Consider the following 22,455-nt stretch of genomic DNA (forward strand, 5'->3'; position numbering starts at 1 on the left):
AAGCAACTATTCTAGTCCTCTCAGCCTCTTCTTTAAAAGTCAGTCTGCAGCTGATGAAGTCAGCGTCAGCCCACATGACTGACCTGTTTAGCTTACCCATAACTTAACAACAACAACAACATTTGATTTATATACTGCCCTTCAGGATAACTTAATGCCCACTCAGAGCGGTTTACAAAGTATGTTGTTATTATCCCCACAACAAACACCCTATGAAGTGGATGGGGCTGAGAGAGCTCTGAGAGAGCTGTGACTAGCCCAAGGTCACCCAGCTGGCTTCAAGTGGAGGAGTGGGGAATCAAACTCGGCTCCCCAGATTAAAGTACCACGCTCTTAACCACTACACCAAACTGGCTCTCTTACATACCCATGCCATGCCTGAACTCTGGGTGCTATGGACAGAATATCCTTTCCTCCTGTTTGTTGCAGATGTATACGAATTGCCTGATACGTTTTCAGATTTTAAAAGCTACAATAATAACAGTAAAATTGGTTGCACTGTTATGCAGTGACCCGTAAATGTCATTAACTCAGACCCCGAGCAGATAGAATTTTCAATCAAAGAAATGATAGAACCTTCTAAGAAGTCTGCCTTCATTCATTACCTTGACTTAATCGTAGGGAAGGAGGCTGCGTTCGGTGCCTGTGCGAGCAATCTGCTCCATTTGGTCTTTTGAAAACAATCAGTGGAAGGTGAAACCACCTGAAAACACAAATGGCACAATTCTTCAGGTTGTTCAAATCAGTGCTTTCTTTCGTGATTGTTTTTAGGCCAGCTTCCATTCAACGAACATGGCTAAAGAGCTGTTGGGCACATATCTTATATTCAGCATTCTAGCTGCGATGTCCAGCACTTTCCGTGCAATTCAGATAGGGACAAGCAACTCTTGAAACTTTCATCACACACACACCCGCACACATCCCTTCATACAGCTCAGCAGGCAGATTTTTTTTTTTTAAAAAAAGATTAGTATATAGTATAGTCGGATCCTTTTGCGTAAGTGAATTCCTTGGAAGTGCCTATAAATTAATTCATCTTCAGCGTGAACAACCAAAAGCAAAAACGTGTTCTGTTGTTTATGAGAGCTTTCATAGGCAAGAGCTTACATTAGAGGTAAGCAGCCCCTTGTACAGGTGGCACACTAGACTGTTTTGCTTGGCACAAGAGGTGAGATCGCTGCTTAAGTCACCAAGACACTGTTTTGTCTAGAGATCAGTTATAATTCTTGCAGATTTCCAGACTCTACCTAGTTGTTGGCAAATGACGGAAGAAGGCAACAGGACTGGCTAATGCCCATCACCACCTCTCACACCTGCACAGTCTGAGATGCCGGCACTGCTGTTTGGTACAGCTCTCTCATCCCCGCCCCCTCCATCTTGTTTGCCGGCACACCAACATCTTCTCATGGTAGCTGTTGCTTGCCTGCCTCCTGTAAAAAACGCCGCATGCTGATTTTTCATCTATAGTAGTAGCTGCCTGAAAGATTATCATCCATGCCCCTAAAGAGGCTTGCCAAGGATAATCAGACGGTTGGCAAAGACTTTTTTCAGTAAGGCCTCTGGGGGATTAATCCTGGAAGCTTTATCGGCTCTTAGCAAGTTGTTTTATATACTCAGTAGCTGCATGAATTGTAGTTTTTAAATTGTTTTTATTTTACGTGTTTATTAGACCGTTTATAGAATATTTGTTTATAGATTTACAGTTGGCCTATCAAAGGGGTCCCGAGACTTGTTAAACCTATGAACAAATTTAGAACCTTGAGAGCCGGTAGTGGGCACTTACTGTTGGGTGGGTGATAGAACTGACCCTTTGCTTTGATGGGGAGAATGCTTTGAGGAAAGAGCAAGGCATTAAGTCCCCGCTGGGGAGAAAAGCGGGCTATTAATGTCTAAATGCCGTGACCTGGATAGCCTAGGCAAGCCCAATTTCATCAGATCTCAGAAGCTAAGCAGGGTCAGCTTTGGTCAGTAAATGGATGGGAGACCAACAATGATGAAGGTAGTAGAGGCAGGCGATGTTAAACTACCTCTACTAGTCTCTTGCCATGAAAACCCCACCAGGGGTCACCCTAAGTCAACTTAGGCTGTTTTCGCACTTCTTATCAGCCATGGAACATCGCACAAAATTCCCAGGATGACAGCGTCTTCGTGGCACGATTTTGCACGAGAACTGGGGTTATGACGGGAAATCGCACCAGGAAGATGCTGTCAATCTTGGAAGCTTTGCGTGATGTTCTATGGCCTGTAAGAAGTGTGAAAATGGCCTATGACTTGACAGCACTCTCTACCACCACAAATATCTAAATAGTTAAAAAATTAAAGGCACAGTACAAATCTCTGAAAAACCATAATTGATTTCATTTATACCCCACTTTCCTCTCCCATGGAGACTTACACTGCAGTCCTAAGCAGAGTTACTCCAGTCTAAGTCCATTGAAATCAATGAGCTTAGATTGGAATAACTTTGCTTGGGATTGCACTGTTAAAGTGACTTTCACCGTTTTCCTTCCCTCCATTTTATCCTTACAACGACCCTTTGGGGTCAGGCTGAGTGTGTGTAACCAGCCCAAGATCACTAGGTGAGCTTTCATGGCAGAGCGGGCATTCAAACCTGGATTTCCCAGATCCTAATCTAACCATTACCCCCACCACATTAGTATATCCAGTTCACGCACAGGGTATCAAGGCTGAGAGATGTGGCTGCCCAGGCAGGATACTGCATCTATGGACTTGGTTGGAACTCAGATCTGCCCAACTTCCCATTCCCCTGGCCCACCTTTCGATAGGCAAAAATTGAGAGATTTTTGTTTTCACAAAACAGATAGGATGAGGGTTTTTTTTTTTTTGCATCAATAAAGTGTTTCCACACAGTTGGCATATTGGCTGCCCAACTGTTTCAAATTTCACAGAGTGCTGTGACCAATAAAGGGGAGTGAGTAGGTGGGAAAATATATCTGTCTGAGCAAAACCTGCAGCTTGGGCTTTGATCATGGTGGGAGGAAGTCTTATTTTGCAATTAGCAGGCTTTTTAAAAAGACGCAAGATTCCCTCTCCTTCTGGAGGCATTCTTGTTTTGGCCTTCTCAAGGTCACCTTTCTTGAGAACAATTTAAATCTCTTGAGCAAAAGAAAGGACTGGCACCTTGGGAAGTGAACGGCTCTCTCTTGCTGGGCGCACTTTTCTTCAGACTTGTATTGCAATTCAATAAAACCTGAAGCAGGGGCAAGGAAGCAACCTTGACAGGATGATGTCAAAATAAAATTACAGGGGGGCTACTGTCGGTGTCTAGTAATTTTCCTCTTTTCCACATCACTGGGTTTAAAAATGCTTCGTCTCTCGCGCGGATAGCCTGCTGCTGGTGTAATACGAAAAATGCAAATGCCTGGCAGAGAGACCGTTGCAAACGGAGTTGCGTTTAAACAGAAGTCTTAAGTTAAAGAGAATGGACTTGAATTAGGTTCGGCAGTTGATTAATTGCGAGCAATCAGCCTCCTCCGGCCACATGGTGGGAGTATTGTGTAGAGGTTGGGCAAACTCAATTAAACTTTCTCCCTTTTCAAGGAAGGCTTACAAGCCAAGGATTGGAAGGAAGCGCTGATCTAGTCAAACCTGGATAGGCAAAGGCTGCCTGTAAGTTTATCTTTAAGGCCGGCGACACTGAAAGACTCAAAAGTGGTAAAACTACAATGCACCCCCCCCTCCAAAGAAAAAAAGTAATAGCAATGATCCATCCAACAATAAACAGAGATTTTAGCTTTCTTGTAACGGAGGAGGTTGCAGCTACTGCGGGGAGGGAACTTGCCACCTATGTTTTAATAAGCACAGCGAGAACTCTAGAATAAAGCTGTGGGCTGGTAGCACAATCCAAGAAGCCAAGCAGAGTAGAGGCAGGACTGGCTCTAACGACTGAGCTGTCACATGTCCTCCTTCTCTGCCACCAGAAGGATCTAAGGCAGGCCAGGGGGGCAGGGCCTCTACAGCCCAACATGACCCCCCCCAAGGTGGTATCAGTGCAGACTTACCTGTTGCTTCTTCCCCCATGTTCCCCCTCTCCCAACACTGATTTGGTGCCAGGTAGCTGCATGGTTTTGCCCCATGGCACAGAGTGGTAAGCTGCAGTACTGCAGTCTAAGCTCTGCTCACGACCTGAGTTCGATCCTGGCGGAAGCCGGGTTCAAATAGCCAGCTCAAGGTTGACTCAGCCTTCCATCCTCCCAAGGTTGGTAAAATGAGTACCTAGTTTCTTGGGGGTAAAGTGTAGATGACTGGGGAAGGCAATGGCAAACCACCCCGTAACAAAAAGTCTACCAAGAAAATGTTGTGATGTGATGCCCCGCCCCCCTCATGGGTCAGTAATGACTCGGTGCTTGCATAAGGAACTACCTTTACCTTTATCTAGCTGCATGGTTGGTGAATTGCCCCTGGTGGTGTTGGAAATAGGGTGTGTTGGAGTGCCACTGTGCCATACGCACAATATTTGCAAATCCTTTCTCTCACCATGTAAGAAGAGCAATACTGGATCAGGCCCCGGGTTTGGCACCAAGATAATCCACCAGAGCAACCAGAGTGATGTCTGGTTACAGCTTGATAAAAGCTAATCCATGCTGGTTGATCCTTTTGGATCAGTCAGTAGCGTTCATTGTTGTTCATCCTGGGGAATCACTCGGTTTTATTACAGCTTTTGGAGTTCCTATCAAAAGGCAGGGGCCTAAGAGATGTCTTCGGGATCAGCATAGTTCCTTGTGTTCTTTAACATTTGTTCAACTGCTGAGTGAGGGCCAAACTACAAGTGATGAATGACACAGATTGGACCCTTGTCAGCTTCCCTCAAGTTTTGATGGAAAATGTAGGCAACTTGGCGGAATGTTGGACAAGTGACAGTTGAAAAGTTCGCTGGACAGCAGTCGGAGAGCCAAGCTGCAAGACCAGGATGCCTACATTTCCCATCAAAACTTGAGGGAAGCTGACAAGTGTCCAACCTGTGTCATTCGTCACTTGTAGCTTGGCCCTGAGATCACCTGGAGCTTTGGCGTTTGCTTATACTGGTGACACTGGGCTCTCTGTTTTAAGTCCTCTGAAGCTGTTGTCTCTCTAAACGGGAAGCATTCCACGTGCATGCTCAAATGAAGGTAGACCCAAGATTAGCTGGGAATTGTAGTGTAAAAAGACAGATCGGAAGGCTCTGTCATTTTCACCTCTTTAGAGCCAGCATGGTTTCTTTACAGAGAAGTTACTTTTCTTCATAGATAAAGCATATGGTTGATTCCATACAGCAATGACTCTCCATGGAGCTTTTATTGCCATTGCAAATAACGGGGGCATTCGCAATGGCAACAAAGCATCCACACAGCAGTGTCCCCCATGCTTTCCTTTCCCCAGCCTCTTGGGCATCACTGGATGCACCTTTCTTGGGGGAGATCCTGCCACTCTGGTGCAGTACATGCCTTGGTAACATCTAGATGAGACTACTGCGCTTCGCAAGCTACAATTGGTACAGAATGCTGCAAGCTGAATGCTGACTGGAGTGAGTCATAGGGACCTTATCACTCCAGTCGTGTTTCACCTACACTCCAGATTTGCTTAAAGATTCCCTATTTGGCTTGGGATCAGTATAATTTAAGGGCTGCCTACTTCATATGAACCTACCCAGCCGCTACCTAGTTATCTTCAGGGGCTCTTCCGTCAGAGGCGAAATGGGTGGCAACTAGAGAACAGAGCCTTCTTGGTCCTGGCCCCAAAGTTACGGAATTCCCTACCCTGAATGATTCATCAGTACCCTTCTATCATTGTCCGTGAGAAAGTTGGTGGCCAAAGTCAATGGTGCTGGCCTTTTAGCCATTCTTCAGTTTGAGATGTTAGGACCGGATGTCAGGTCTCTCTCGGCACTTTGTATCTTTCACAGTAATTGTAGGCGATTGCGCCTTCAAGAAGCTGTAGCTACCGCATCCCCTTTTCCCCACCACTGTACACAGGCAACGCCTTCCTTTTCGTCTGGCCACCCTAAAACAGGCTTACTCCTTTCAGGAACAAGTTCTGCTGGCAGTACTTCGGATTTGTATGGGATGGATCTTTTTGCAATACCCCCACCCAAAGCTCCGTTCTCAACCCATTCGAGCCAGCAAAGACTCTCAGAAAGACAATACCATTCGTTTATTTAAAAACCGAGAAACAGGAACTTAAGTTCTTAAAAAGTGGATTAGAGTCTTTCAAAACTGGATTAAAATATACAAAACGGGCTCAGAATTATTTAAAACAGCTGAGGTACTTGAAAAGGTTGAGGCTGTTACTGCTCCTGGTTGATCCTCACGTAGGCCCTGTAAATGACATTGGGAGTAAAGGATTAGATTATTGCTGCCCAACCAACGTGGCCCATGGTGCTTCCCAAGACCTCTGCCATGCTATTTTGAAAGCCAGTTTGGTGTAGTGCTTAAAAGCAGCAGGGCTCTAATCTGGAGAGCCAGGTTTGATTCTTCACTCCTCCTTTTGAAGTCAGCTGGGTCAGTCACAGCTCTCTCAGCCCCACCCACCTCACAGAGTGATTGTTGCAAGGATAATAATAACACACTTTGTAAACCGCTGTAAATGGGCATTAAGTTGTCCTAAAGGGCAGTATATGAATGGAATGTTATTATTATGCCAATATTTCAGAAAGTCCCTCAAGGTGGGAGAAAAAGTACCCAATAGATTGTGCTTGCACCAGTATCAAAGGCTCCAGGTCCGAGGAAGATAAAAGAAAAGCATCATGTAACAAATAGACATCTGTTATTCAGACAACAAATCAAAGAGATTGGTAACAAATCATCTCTTTCTCCTCCCCCTGGAGAAAAAGGCTGTATGAAAAGTGAGTGAGCCCCTGATTTAAGATCCAGAGGAGTTCATCATGTTAGCCTGTAGTTGCAAAATAGTAAAAAGTCCAGTAGCACCTTTTAAGACGAACCAACTTTTATTGAGGAACCAATTCTCGAAAGCTTAATGCCTCAATAAAGTTGGTTATTAAAGGTGCTACTGGACTCTTTACTATTTTGCCCCTGATTTAAGATTGCCAACAGGCCTGGTGAAAAATCTCTTTAATTGAGGATTAATAGGATGTTATTTACCTTGATGCCGTGAAAAGTTTCACCTGCCTATTTCCATACCTTAAGCCTTTATTGAAGGAACAGGATATTTTCCTCCAGGTTTGTGGGCAAACTTATCCTGATTTCAAGGCCCTACCTTCCATATCTTCAGAGCCTCTTTCTTTCAAAGAGAGATGGCCGTAGAAGCTTGAGAGAGTTTCTCTTCTGTTGGCATGGTGTGTCTGTGCATAGTAAGACTGACCATGTGGAGTATGAAATAGGGAAACTCTTCCATACCCTGGGATGCCATTAACCCTTTCCTTGCCCCACAATCATTTGCTTGCTTCTTAGCTCAGGGTGAGAAAGGTCCTGGGCAGACTTGATGTCACTGACCTTTCAGCTCTTGTTCAATTTGAGATGTTGTGGGGGTGACCAAGCCAACCCACTGAGTTCCACCACCTCTTTTCCCAGAAAAAAAGCCCTGATGCAGGTTATGCTGGAAATTCATGTTTGATATATTAAAAGAACACCTGGGCCATTCGTCACATTATCACTGCTCCCCCAATATTGCTACGTTATCCGTTCCATATTGCTATAGGAAGTACTACAATCCGAACTTTTGGATTCAACTAGTTTCTGTTCCATCCAATTGCATTCCCACCTATTATCTTGCTTTTATGTAAACGTAAGATTTAAATTCTTTGCAGCCCAGACAAGTTTGACTGAAGATGTATTTGTTGAAGTAAGTGGTTTGCACTTTTTTTTTTTTAAAGGACATCTACCTACTCACCAACCAATTCATTTGCCTAGCTATTGGTCACAAATGTCAAAGTCACCCCAAGGCAGAGCAGAGATTTATCTTTTAGCTCCTTGTAATCTGTCTCCCCACCCCCCAGTACAATAAAGCAGGCATTGTGTGGAGGGTGGGATGGGGAGGAAAGTCTTTCCTCTTGCTAATCTTTAACCACCCAGAACACAAAAGGATGTTATGGAGAAACTAATCAGAGCTGTCAAGGCATCTTCTGCTCAATTTCATCCCTTCCTTCACTGCATTTACCAAGCATAAAGTACCAGCTCCCCATCCTTAGAACACGTAACTATGCAAACAGCTGCCTATGCCTTCCCAATGAGGATATGCAGTGTTGGGGAAGGGGGAGGAAGTAGGAAAGCTCAGGCATTCCTGATCAAACCCTACCCTTCTGAGCCTGTGCATCGCCCCGTTTGATGTTGACATACAATCAAACGTTCGTTCGCATTTTATTTAGCCGTGCTACCGGCATTCGCAGGCAGAATCCTCATGCTGGAACACTGGCATGGACTTGAAGGAAATGTGATCTTTTGGGTTGTAACCACAGGAGCTGTACAGGGTGGTGATGACTGGCACAAAGGCCAGCCAATCCCCCCCCCCGAAAATCGGCTTCTCCCCTCTCTTGCTTCTGCAAGCAGTTTCTCCATCCAAGCATAAAACTGGTTTTTGATAAGGAGCTTTATATAAAAAAAAGCAGTTAGCCTGCCTGAGGCATTTTGGGGGGGTAGGTGGGATTTAGAGGCAACTGGAAATCACTGCTTTAGCAGGATGTGCTGTATTTCATGTGCCAAAGTATGTGTACGGTGCAAGAGAGGGAAACAGAACTCACTCTGCAGCAAAAGAGATACACCCGTTTCCGTGTGCGAGTAGGTCCAGATGCTGCCTAAAAGCTAAAATATCCCTAAATAGCAGCAGGATCTCCGCCCCCCCTTAATGCATGCAGCAGATAAACAGATACCCCACCCCCCAAAGTTCTCTCAAGTTACCTCCTCACATATATCTATTGTAGACACATTTCATACCTTCGGGAAAAGAAAGATCCATATTCTAGCTTCTCTTTTGTAGGTTGCTACATAAGAAGAAAAAAGCATGTCTGTTAAAAAAAAAATCCAGCTCTTGTTATAATCTCACAGCATGACTGCCCGTGTGTGTTATGTGCAGTCAAGTCACTTCCGATTTATGTCGACCCTATAAATTAATGACCTCCAAAATGTTAGCAGAATAAATAGCCCCTTAGCCCAGGCTTGTCAGAGCTTGTGAGCTAAGCAGGGTCAGCCACAGTTTGTACTTGGATAGTTAGTACTTGGACAGGCTCGCCCATCCCATTCCTTTCCCGGCCAATCGGCTGGGGAGGGTGCAACTGCACCTGCGACAATATAAAAGGTGAGTTGTCTCCAATACGACTCACCTTTTATATAGTAGTAGATGCCCATAAATTGATTGCACAAGATCTTGTACAAGTAGGGTTACAATAAACTTTTATCAGTGTTAGCAGCTACTGCAGTCTCTTTTTTGTGTTTCTAGCACAAGCAGGAATTCGACACTGGATCCAACCCGATGTTTAATCCTACCCTTATTGCAAATTAGGATAGGAGCCATTTGTTCCTGTCCAGACCCCTGTACAGCGACTCTAAGGCAGAGTGAACAATCAGCCCCCCCCCTCGGCATTTTCTTCTAGGCTCATTGATTTTTGTCATTTATACCCCACTTTTCTCTCCAGCTGAGATCCTAAGCAGCTTACAACACTCTCCTCCCCTTCTCCATTTTAGCCTCACAACAACCCTGTGAGGAAAATTAAGCTGGGAGGGTGTGTCTGAACCAAACTTGCCTGGTAGAGCGGGGATTCAGAGCTCGTTCTTCCAGAGTGTAGTTGACACTCTAACATCCCGGTTCTCTCACATGTATAGAATCTCATCTGAACTTAAAAAAATATTGTCCCATTGCAACTCTACCACAAGGAGAAGTAGAAACTTTACAGTGCAATCTCGCAGAGCGTTATTCCATATTAAGTCCATCGATTTAGACGAGTTTAGATTGGGGTAACGCTGCATAGGATTGCACTGCTCATTACTGAGAACTTGAGTATTATGGGCTGGATCCAGACTAAATTGGCACTTGACTCCAATTCCCCCTTCCTGCTGCAGACCCTCCTTGTGTCATTCCCGGAGGAGAGGAGACCCTGAAGAACAGCATTTTGTGGAGAGCGGTGGGAAAAGGGAGGTAAGAAAGTTTCATTCTGCCATGGCAAAATAGAGCAGAACCACAAGTGACAAAAGGCACAGATTGGACACTTGTCTGCTTCCCTCAAGTTTTGATGGGAAATGTAGGCACCTTGGCGGAATGTTGGACAAGTGACAGTTGACAAGTCCATTGGACAGCAGTCAGAGAGCGAAGCTGCGAGACCAGGATGCCTACATTTCCCATCAAAACTTGAGGGAAGCCGACAAGTGTCCAATCTGTGCCTTTTGTCACTTGTGGTTCTGCTCATAGAGTCTGGATCCAAATCTGTATATAACTTTGGACCATATATTAAAGATCCCTCCCCTGAGCCTTTGTTCCCGTTACACCACTTCTTAAGTCTTCTAAATCCTGAAGTTCAGGAACTGTTGTGTGTACACAGGCCACGTGTAACAGCTTCTTAAGATGCTTACATTGTTAAGCCTACCTTGAGCGTATGGGAAGAGAGGAAATAGAGGCCTTCCTTTTAGAATAGGGGTAAAGATTTCAAACAAAGAGGTTCCAGGAAGGAGTGGTTACATCTGACCATGTCTATAGCAAATAACAAAAAAGAGTGCTCATCTGTGTTACAGGGCTGGAGAAGATGCCACAGAGGTTAGTTGCCCAGAAGCCGTTGCTACTTTACTCGAAGCAAATGGGGATCCAAGCCACGCTTCCTGTACAGAATCATACAGTGCCTCTGTGTGATACTGAGAGCCAAACTACAAGTGACGTCTTACACAGGTTGGACGCTAGTCGGCTTCCCTCAAGTTTTGATGGGAAATGTAGGCATCCTGGTCTTGCAGCTGTAATGGAGAGCCAAGCTGTAAAACCAGGGCGCCTGCATTTCCCATCAAAACTTGAAGGAAGCCGACAAGTGTCCAACCTGTGTAAGGCGTCACTTGTAGTTTGGCTCTGAGAGTCAGCAGGGGGACCTAGTGCCTCTTTTACAAGCAGCTGGGCTGCATCAGCAGTCGGAGGAGTGCCGTCTGCTAGCCAGACTACAGCCTCAACTCACCTGGTGCCAAATATAAAAGGAGGAGCAGGAGCCTCATCAGCATCTGGGGTGGGTAGTGAAAAAAAAAAGAGGACAGGTTAGGCTTGCCTGGCAGAAAAGGGCTTAATGAAGCATCTTACTGAGAGCTAAGCGACAAGAGACAAATTTCACAAGGAGGAGCACGTGAAGGGAAGCGGAGTTTTAAAAGAGATCGGAAGGCTTTGTCCATTTCTCCTCTCTACAGAGCCAGCAAAGATCACTCCTCAGAGGGTTTGTTGATTTCCTCTTTGCCGCCTAGAAGGGGAGGTGAAACTGACAGAGCCTTCTTGAGGCAAAGAGGAAATGAACAAACCCTCTGAGGAGTGATCTTTGCTGGCTCTGTAGAGAGGGGAAATTGACAAAGCCTTCCGATCTCTTTTAAAACTCAGCTTCCCGGCTAACATTGCGACTCCCTTCACGTGTGTGTCCTTGTGTAATTCATCTCTTGTAGCTTAGCTCTGAGAGAACCAGGGCTGGGAAGAGACGAAGACCCCGCCACAAGGATCCGTTTTCACATCATGTTCTGTAGAATCCCTAAAAGTGTCCAGAGTAGAGATAAGTGACCGCTTTTGGCCGGAATGCTTAAAAAAGAAGAGCACAATATCTATCTGTGAAGATGTCCAAGTGTTGGCAAATTGGGAGATGGGGAGATACGGTGTGTCCAGACACACTGGGTGGAAGCTGAGCCTCACTGGTATGGCCAAGGGACTTGCTTTGGACCTGGTTGCATTGGTCCAGGTGATGGACATGAGCTATGTCCATCTTTTTCTCCCATGCCACTTGCCACAGCAGCTCTGCTAGTGCCTCAGGAGTTGCATGAGTGAAAAATTAGTCTTGTGTGCCAAGCACAACCATCTGGAGGAATGTTGTTTGGCACGAGCACAGGGGTTTGCTAAACCCTAGTCCAGAACACAACTCTTTAACTCACTGCCTCGAGAGAAGTTCTCCACGGCTTCCCCCTTTCTCATGTCAGTTCACAAGTTAGAACTGTCAAGGCTCTATTTTGGATCTGTTTTAAGTCCGGCACTCCCAACAGGGTTGTTTTACTCTACTCTTCAACGAAAAGTATCATGGGCTTTCAACAAATAAACCAAACAGGCTCTGCTGCTAATGTCATCCTTGCAACAGCTTTCTCCCGCTGGCCTGCACACTGTGTTGGAAGACAGACCTGACCGATCCATGGTGGTTAGTCACACTCAGCGGAACAACCATATTGACATACACTGTACTTCTGAAGGACAAAAATGGGCAAGAGTTTGACATCATTCCTGGCTTGGGAACTTCTCAGAAGCTTCACACTGACCACTGCTGGAAACCGGATATTGGCTGGATTCAGGAGGGTTTATGAGTAGTAGAACTACTAAAACAGGTAACTCCCCATGTAGGATGTTGTAGACCCAGCTTTGTCATAAACCCAAGGTTACTGGGTTGGGTCCTATTTTAAGATCCATACATGGAAGCTCAACTCTTCCCCTCTCATTCCAAGGCAGCCCAAAATGCCCCTTAGAATCAAAGGGTTGGAAGGGACCTCTAAGGTCATCTAGTCCAACCCCATGCACAATGCAGGAAATTCACAACATCTAGTCCACCCCACCCGTAACCCTTACTCCATGCCCGGAAAATGGCAAAATGCTATCAGGATCCCTAGCCAAACTGGTCAGTCACAGCTTCTAGGAGCTCTCTCAGCTCCACCCACCTCACAGGGTGATTGTTGTTGTGGGGATAATAATGACATACTTTGTAAATCACTCTGAGTGGGTGTTAAGTCATCCTGAAGGGCAGTATATAAATCACATGTTGTTGTTATTATAAAGTGGTGATTGGCATTACCCTGGGCATGTAAGAAGGAGCCACAAGAACTAAGCACCCTTGAAGTGGTGCTCCTGAGAAAGAAGGGCACCCCAGGGCAATGGGGGGGGGAAGGTTAGAGGGCTGCAGCAGGGGATTGTCTCAGTTTGACAGCATTATGACCCAAGCATGCTGGTACATTCTAGCATTTACGCTCACCTGCCTCCCAGTCTTCTTGTGACGGGGGACACTGCCAGGCAGTAGCTTCTTTGGTTCTATTGTTAGTACTGACAACTGCAAGAAGAAGAAAAAAGAGGGGAAAAAGAGAGGCATCTTTACTGCCGAAGCTATTAGCATCAGATTTAGGCTTGAATTTTTTTCAATGAACATGCACCTGTTTAATATAAAATAAATTACCAATAATATAGCAATAGTGTATCAGCTACCAATAAAAAGACTGGCTCCATATGCAGTTAAAACATTGCTTTCACTGTCAGGCAGCCACTATTTTTATAAGTCACGTACTGCATACTAGGGGTTCAAGCAATTTCCAGCATCCATGAAGGTGTTTATTACAATTGGAGGATTTTAGAATGAACTCCTAGACCTGACTGTTCCTTAAATAAGCAGGTCTTCTGCAACAGATGCTTTTGGCTTCCTTTCCGAAGAACAGGATTCATATTAAACCTTCTGACGGGTTCCCATTGGTCGGCCAGAGCTGTGTTCACTCAATTCTTTAAAAAATAGAAATTCTGTGCCAAGAAAAACTCAAATCTGTAAGTTAGTCAAATCAAGAAACCTTCATTTTTTTTCTTTTTTCCATAATCAAGGAACCTTCATTTTTTTCTTTTGCATAGTTTAGCTGCAGTGAAGCCCCGTCTCCAATCTTTTTGTCATGTATGATGGATCCAAATCCTTGCCTCTCAATCCAAACTCAATATACTTGGCCAGGGCTCATTTCTAGGGGGAACGCACAGGAATGCAGTTCTGGCAGTTCCCCAAAGAGATCACGTGTCAGATGGCCCCACCCCCACCTGACTCTTGGCCACTTTGGGCCCGTTTCAGCCTGGATTGGGGCTGAAACGGCCTGGATTGGGCCTCTGATGGGTGGTGGATCACTCTCCCACTCATCAGCGGCCCCATCCTGACCATTTTGGGCCCCTTTTCAGCCATTTTCAGCCCCCTTTTGCCATTTTGGGCCCAATTTTGACCCTGAATGGCCACGATTGGGTCCAAAACAGCCAGAATAGGTGATGTCAGGGGGTGTGGCATATGCAAATCAGTTATACTAATGACACACTTCTGGCGACAGCAAGAGGTGTGGCATATGCTAATGAGTTCCTCCAGCTCTTTTCCTACGAAATGACCCCTGTACTTGTAGTCTCCATGTTCTTTAATGAGTTCTGTTACATCCATATAGGGAAACATTTCCAGGGTTTCGTTGGGAAAGTTTGTCTATGTACACTCACACCCTATTTATGCAGGCAAGTTCACTTACCTCCCTCCAACTCTGGAGACACTTTGTTCTCACAAACGGACATATGCATGTTGAGTTCCTGCCGAGGGACTCTGTGACGGGCATTGTAAGGGCATGCGACTAATTCCTTGGCAATCTTCTGGTTGTTCTGGAAAACAAGCCATAAACCAGTTACAACAGATCACACGGCTCTAACCATCACTTCTTGGGTGGTGGTGGGGAAGAAAACTTCAGCTACACCTAAAAAAAGATTCTGTATACTGGTTTCTCACTTTGGAGTCCTCTTCTGTAAAATCCTTCAAAAGAAGACAATCAGTCCTGTAAAGAAACCAAGACAGGAATCTGAATCCCATTTTTGCTATAGATCCAGAGGAGTTAGCCGTGTTAGTCTGTAGCTGCAAAATAGTGAAGAGTCCAGTAGCACCTTTAAGACTAATCAACCTTATTGTAGCATAAGCTTTCGAGAACCACAGGTCTCTTCGTCAGATGCAAAGAGGGTATGAAGGAACTGGCCAGAGATATATAGGTGCGGTGGGGAGACGGTACAAGGAGTAAAGGCCATGTAAATGCAAATCAGTTGCAAAAGTCATGAAAGAGGTGGAGTATACAATCCAGGCTGGGTGTGATCTCTTCCCTCCATTGCTGAATCTAACTGGAATGCCTAAAGGCAGTTACTTCTGGTAATGAGATAACCATCATTCAGCAGGAAAATCCAAAGGGAAGCTGCTGAATTGGAATTCATATGCAAATTTGACTCAATCAGACTTGGATCGAATAGAGACTCTGGATGGTTTAGCAATCTGCTTCTCACATTTTTTTTTTGCTTGTCAAATCATTACCTTACACTTCTTCACTAGACCCTGGGCTGCTTCTGTTCAGTTTACTAGGGCAGACCTTCTTCTTTTAAAAAAAAAGCTTTTTATGGCTCTTTGACTTTGGTAGTTAACCTTGCAGGCATCTTTTTAGATCTTGGGAATGTATTTTATCTGGACTTCAATTAGTGTTTTAAACAGCTTCCAAGCATCCTCTAAGAATTTGCCTCTCTTGAGCATCCTCTTCAGCTTCCTTATTTCTGTAAAGTCCCCCGTTTTGAAATAAAATGTTACTGTTTTGGACTTTAGGATTAACTTTCCATTGACTCGAACGCCCAACTTAGTAGCGCTTAGTAAGTTTTAGGAAAGCCCTGCATCCCACCTAGGCTACTGCATCCGACTAGTGGTACATGTACCACCAGTTGAGAAGCGCTGGCCTAGTGGACCCCACATCAGATCTTACCGTCCTTGCTTTTCAAAAGCAAGGCAAGCTACGATCTCATGGTTGTGTGAACCATCACAAAGCTTCCGCTTTTTCTCCACATCCAGCCTGTTTGAGAAGAGCAGTGGTTTGCTGTTTCTCTCCCAATGACAATATTAAGCTTTTTCCTCTTACCTGTCTGCACTTCACCAAATGGTAGGGAAATCTGCAGGCTCTAACCTGATGGTTCTTATCATAAGGACACTGGATGAGCCGTTCGGGGTCCATGAAAGAGTGACGCAAAGTTGGCAGAAATGATGAGGAATTGCTGTCCTAGGATATCTACCAAGGGTGGAAAGGAAAAAGAAGATATTTTACATGAAGGCAAGATGGCACATGAGCTTTCAGACAAACGCTTGGCGCTTCCTACTTTGTTCAGACTGCTTTTTTGGACCTCATTCATTCCCAAGTCATGTCATCCCCAAAACTGAAAGGTGGGAGTCCAAAGAAAGAATGCACAGTTGCCATGCTTTGTTTTGGATTTCTGCAAAAGTATACTACTCACTGGAAAAGGCAATAATGCTAGGAAAAGTGGAAGGCAGTAGAAAAAGAGGAAGACCCCAACTGAGGTGGCTTGACTCAGTAAGGGAAGCCACCGCCTCCAGTTTGCGAGAACTGAGCAAGGCTGTTAATGAGAAGACGTTTCGGAGGTCATGGATTCATAGGGTGGCCATAAGTAGGAAATAACATGACAGCACATAACACCCGTACTGCATTTATTTTGGGGCAGCCCAAATTATAAATTAATAAATGAAGTAATTAAGATAAATAATGCTTGAAGAGGATCTCTTTGGGCAACTGGTTCGAGTTCCCCATCTGTCCAGAACTGCATTCCAATTACCCATCATCAGCTTGCTGCTACAGACCCCCTTGTGCACCAAGCAAGTTCCGTTATCTCCCACAGAAGCCCAATATGCAGGAGGGGTGCCGGAGTTTCAGAGCCAAGCTACAAGGGATGAATTACACTTGCCTGGCAAGTGAACAGACTTCCCGTGTATTCCTCCCTGTTCACTTGCCGTTCACTTGCACTCCACTTGATCAAGCGGAGAGCAAGAGAACGGCAAGTGAACAGGGAGGAGTACACGGGAGTCTGTTCACTTGCCCGGCAAGTGTCATTTGTCACTTGTAGCTTGGCTCTCAGAATGAGCATTGTCAACTTTGGCCAAGAAAACTTCTGGAGATGCGGGGGGGGGGGTCAGCAGGAATATTTCTCCCAAAAGAGAAACAGAAGTCTCAGGGCCAAGCTACACATGACGAATGACACTTGAACGGCAAGTGGATTGAGTGGAGGGCAAGTGAACAGGGAGAAATACACTTGCTGTTCAAGTGTCGTTCGTCATGTGTAGCTTGGCCCTCAGAATGCCCACCCTCTGCAGCTGCTCTAGGAGTCTTACACAAGACATCTTACATGGGGACGCTCAAGTGAAAGCTCTTACGCTTGTGCTCCCATTGCGGATACATGTGTGCTGCTAGGGAGACAGAGTAAACTTGAATTTAAGACCACGCAGAAAGTAAGTCACTTGAGCGTCCCTGTGTAAGATGTCTTTTGTAGAGAGACTCTAGGACTTGTTTCTCCTAATTCACACTCTGAAGGTGCCAGTTATTTTTGGTCACATCTCTAACCTGGAGACCAATTGTCACTCTGGGAGAGCTCTGTGCCCCCATGTTGAGGCTGACCATCTTGTTTGAGCATGTAGGTGCTTCAACCAGGGTCTTCAACCAGGTTCACCAAAACAAAAATAGCTTTCACCCCTCTGCTTTTGAGAGGATCGAAAAAAGAGGCATTTTCCTTGGATTAAGGTCCCCAACCCCAATTTCAATCACACTCTGTTCTCATCTCCTCTTTCAAGGAAAACTGTCCAGGCCGCACAAGAGAGTCAATTTCACAATTTAACACCAATTTCTTATGCTGAGAACCATTTTGTAAACTTTAAATGAGTTTGTCCAATAGGATCTTCAGTGAAAGCACCAGCAGAGACACATAAGCGCAAGGGAAAACAAAACAGAAAAAGGCCCATTGTAGATATTGCATGAGAATGATACCAGCAGGGGTTAGAATATGCCATCTCAATTGTGGGTATGCAAGGGGTCATATAGAGGTTAAAAAGGCAATTTCCAGGTAGTAAGTGTTTGCCAACTATTTTTCTTTCCACTTGGATAATCTGAAAACACAGTGGCTTGTAAATCTCTCTGGATTTGGGCTTCCCACTGGTCAGAACTATTGTGCTCTGCATGGAACATTCCAAAGCAATATTCCTACACAAAAGCCTGATTGAAGAAATTGTTTCCCTGCCCACACAGTATACCCCTCTGAAAAGGATAAAGGAGATCTTTAGTGTTACTCGGGAATAGGAAACACACAAGACACACCCCTCCTTTTGCTTCACAAAGGTGTTGGAGGTTTCCCCAAGGCTTTTGTAAGCCTTGCAATCATTCGTTCTCAGGTTTTTAATCCTGTAGTGGAAACATTGAGAAGCACTAAGGTTGCCAGCTCCAAGTTGGGAAATTCCTGGAGATCTGAGGGGTGAAACCTGGAGAAAGTAGGGTTTGGGGAGGGAAAGAGCCTTGGCATGGCATAACCCCATAAGAGTCCACCCCTCAAAAGGAGCCATTTTCTCCAGGTGAACTGATCTTTGTGGCCTGGAGACCAGTTGTAGTTCTGAGAGATCTCCAGCCACTACCTGGAGGCTGGCAACCCTAAGAATCATGGTTGTTGTGGGTTTTCCGGGCTGTATTGCCGTGGTCTTGGCATTGTAGTTCCTGACGTTTCACCAGCAGCTGTGGCTGGCATCTTCAGAGGTGTAGCACCAAAAGACAGAGATCTCTCAGTGTCAGGAGATCTTTTGGTGCTACACCTCTGAAGATGCCAGCCACAGCTGCTGGCGAAACGTCAGGAACTACAATGCCAAGACCACGGCAATACAGCCCGAAAAACCCACAACAACCATCGTTCTCCGGCCGTGAAAGCCTTCGACAATACACCTAAGAAGCATGTTTGTTTAAAGTAGCCCTGAAGTTTTTACTGCTGACCTGATGCAACCAAAGCTGGTCCATAGTCAATAAATCTAGTGACTGACAATTTGGCAAAACAAGCATTCCCACCCACCCTACCTAAAGCTTGCAACCAGTTTCAGCCTCCAAGAAGGAAGCTGTTTCAAAGACATATGTTGGGAAAGACAAGCCTGGGCCTCCTTATTAGACCCAGCATTCTTGTACTACATTTCTTTCCTCAAAGTAATTACAATAAACCCCAAAATTCAACACAAAACACATGGGGTGGACATAGGAAAGCCTGTAGTTCAAAATCCCTGTATATGTTAATATTTTTTAAAACTCCAGTTGCCCCCCAATTCTTGCAATCTCCAGAGAAGATTTTCACTGCCTCTGTACCACTCAGAGAAAACCTGTTTCACATATATCTTCTCCATCTATTACATTTGATCTTTCCCATTGTCCCGAGGAACAAAAGGAAGGAGTCCATGTTTCTCCAGCAATTTGATCTGCATAAGAACCTTGCAAATTGTGTCAGGCTGAAAGAGTGATGGGGAAGGTTTTGCCAACAGCCTGGAAAAATTGTCTTGCCTCTTTAACAGATACTGAATGGGCTGTTCATTACCAGGTGACAATATTTGGGCCATAAAAAGCATCCACTGCCCACTCCCACCCGTTAATCCTCTGTTAAAGGGGCAGGACATTTTTTTCTTCCAGGTTGTTGTGCGCTTTATTAAAGAAGTACGGGATTTGAATCTGCGTCTCCCCAATTCTAGGCTGGCATTCTAACCAGCACATTCATTTCTCAGGGTTGTCTTTTTAAAAAAACAAACAAACCTCAAACCAGCATCAGGTTAAGCCTTTATTATTAGAAAAGAAAAGATAGCCTCCTTTTCGAGAAAGGAACTTGGTAGAACCTATGTAGTCATTGATTAGACTGTGTCAAGTTTTTCTACACACTTTTTAAAAACCCCAGGGGACTTCTCTATGTTTGAAAGCTATACAAAGCAAAAATTCAGGCAGAGAATAGTTTAAGAGATTTTAAAGTCTTCTTAGGGCCGGGAGATTTTGGCAGTCTTATTTTCCCCATTTTATGGAATATTTACCATTTTTTCTAGATTTTAATTTATCCAGGTTCCAAGCCCTTCTGGTCTCCAGTACTGCATAGGGCTTAGAGTGGTGGACAAAATTTGGATTCAGTAGCAACTTAGAGACCAACTAGCTTTCCAAAGTTTGAGCTTTTTAGAGTCAAAGCTCCCTTCGTCAGACACACACAGTGGGAAAAGGTAGGAGTCTTTAAAGTCCAAGCAGAAGGTAGGAAATTAGATTATCAGGAAGCCAGCTATAATACATGTTGTAATTAGCTTGATAGAACATGGGTGCAAAAGGTGTAAAATTAGCATCTGTAATGCAAGAAAAATCCTGTTTCAACCTAGGGGGATCCATTGTTCCAGATTTGCAAATACACTCAATTGCAGCCATCTCCTCTTGTAATTTTCCTTTGAATTTTCTCTGCTTGAGAACTATACTGGATCCAAATCTTGCTCTTCTACTACAGACCAGCATGGCTACCCACTGAACTATCTTCAGTGGTGGATAAAGCTCTGAGAGAACCAGGTTGAAAACCTTACCCTGTCCTGGAAATTCATTTGGTGATTCTAGGCCAGCCTCTCTCTTTCAGCCTAACCTACCTAACAAGGTTGTTGTTATAAGGATAAGACAGAAGAGGAAAGAATGATGTTGTAAGTCACTTTCAATCCCCTTTAAGAGATTCATGGTATAAATAACTCAACATTCAAAAATCCAAGACTGTACGACTACACAAGAAGCATAAATTCAACACTTGACCCCATATCCCCTATCACAAGACACATTGCTTGATACCAAGAGAAACCAGTAACTGTTAAACCAACACATACCATTAGATGGTATGTGTTTCTGTACCATGCATCTGACGAAGAGAACTTGATTCTCGAAAGCTTATGCTACAATAAAATTGGTTAGTCTTAAAGGTGCTACTGGACTCTTTTTCATTAGAAAACAGATCATATATGCTCAGAATCAACAAAAAAATCATTACTGTTTTTAAAAGGCTAAATAAAGAAATAGTTTTTTTCATTCCTTGCAACTATCTGAATTCTATTTCAGTTGTGCAAATTAACAGGATTAAATCAGAAATCCTTGCCTTTAGCTATATCCATATTGCCCCCCTCCTAATTTATTAGAAACTAGATCCAAGGACATCTTCATTCACTCAGCCTCAATCGCCCAAGTCTTTCCTACCCCTCTCCACAAGCCAATTAGCTGATAATAATACCATATCTTGATTTTTAAAAAAAAGATTAAGGAAAGTCTTCTTCAATTTACTTGCAGCCATTGGCAAGTTCTCTACTGACCAGCTCAGCAGATGCAATCTCTCTTGGGGTTCTTACCTGGGTGAAAATAAACCAAGAGCCGGGAAACTGCAACATTCAAACTGACCAGTCAAAGAGGTGTTTCCTGTAACTGTTTAACTGCCGGCTCTGCTAGTGGGCTGGTGACTTCTCAGGAGTTTTATGACATCATTGTCACCAGGGTGATTGAAACCTCTCAACCTCTCAAGTAAAAATGCTAATTCCTGCTTGGGAATTCCTGGAGATTTGGGCAGAGAAGTGTTTTGGGAGGGGGGGGGTGCCCTCTGAAAATTCCATTTCTTCCAGGATAAAAAAGAGTCCAGTAGCACCTTTAAGACTAACCAATTTTATTGTCGCATAAGCTTTCGAGAATCAAGTTCTCTTCGTCAGATGCATGGACTGTTCTATGCATCTGACGAAGAGAACGTGATTCTCGAAAGCTTATGCTACAATAAAATTGGTTAGTCTTAAAGGTGCTACTGGACTCTTTTTTATTTTGCTACTACAGACTAACATGGCTAACTCCTCTGGATCTATTTCTTCCAGGGAAACTAATCTCTGCGATCTGAAGGCCAGTTGTAATATTAGCAGTACTCTACGTCCCATCTGGAATTTCTTTTATTAATGACCCACCTTTCTCATTGAGACTCAAGGTAGATTTCACAGTGTGAGTCAGTACAATCAATTTCAAAGGCATTTCAATAAACAATGTAATAGGGCTTATAAATGCAAATTTGCAATGTTTTAAAACTAGCAAGGATCTAATACAGAGTTGAAGAAATACTAAACAGAGCATAATCAATTCTAAGATTGACATATTACACAACATAGAACTTATCCAGTAGGGTCATATTTACTGCAACAGACAGTACATAGTAGTAAAGTCTATAGTCCCCCCCTGAGTTTCCAAGTTAACTTAGAGGGGAGACCTATGTACAGTGCATTACAGTAGTCAAGTCTTGATGTTGCCAAGGCATGGATCCAGGTGGCCAGATCATCCATGTTGAGGTGGGAGGCCATCTTCCAGGCTAGAGTGAGCTTGTAGAAAGTGTTTTTGTAGCTACCTTCTTGCTTTTCTAGCAGTAACACTGGATCCAGTATAACCTCTAGGCTCTTAACTGAGTTTGCAAGTGTCGGACAAGCTCCAAGGAAAGTGGGGAGTACAATGTCCTTCAAGATCTCTGCCTTTGCAACAAGTATCACTTTTATGGTAGACATGGTAGATTTATGGTGGAATGTATCTGTATGTTTTTTGAGTCTGCCCGTTAAGATGAAGGCTTGCTGCAATATAAAAAGTTGTAGAAAGCTGTATTGATCCATGCAGAATATCAGAGAGTCCACCTTCCAAAAACAGCCATTTTCTCCCAGGGAACTGATCTCTATGGCCTGGAAATCCG

The 22,455-nt window shown here is 44.3% G+C and overlaps 1 protein-coding gene across 1 annotated transcript; it reads right to left on the minus strand.

Moving 5' to 3' along the window:
* Positions 1-6,283: 6,283 nt before the first annotated feature.
* On the minus strand, positions 6,284-15,902 carry LOC129346435 (gametocyte-specific factor 1-like). Its single transcript, XM_055003785.1, has 6 exons — positions 15,810-15,902; positions 14,403-14,529; positions 13,933-13,942; positions 13,124-13,191; positions 11,099-11,141; positions 6,284-6,314 (listed from the first exon to the last, which is right to left on the minus strand). The coding sequence occupies exons 1-6, from the start codon at positions 15,900-15,902 to the stop codon at positions 6,284-6,286; spliced, it is 372 nt and encodes a 123-aa protein (XP_054859760.1).
* Between the last annotated feature and the right edge of the window lie 6,553 nt (positions 15,903-22,455).

Source organism: Eublepharis macularius, chromosome 19 (assembly GCF_028583425.1).
Source record: "Eublepharis macularius isolate TG4126 chromosome 19, MPM_Emac_v1.0, whole genome shotgun sequence".
Taxonomy (NCBI): Eukaryota; Metazoa; Chordata; class Lepidosauria; order Squamata; family Eublepharidae; genus Eublepharis; species Eublepharis macularius.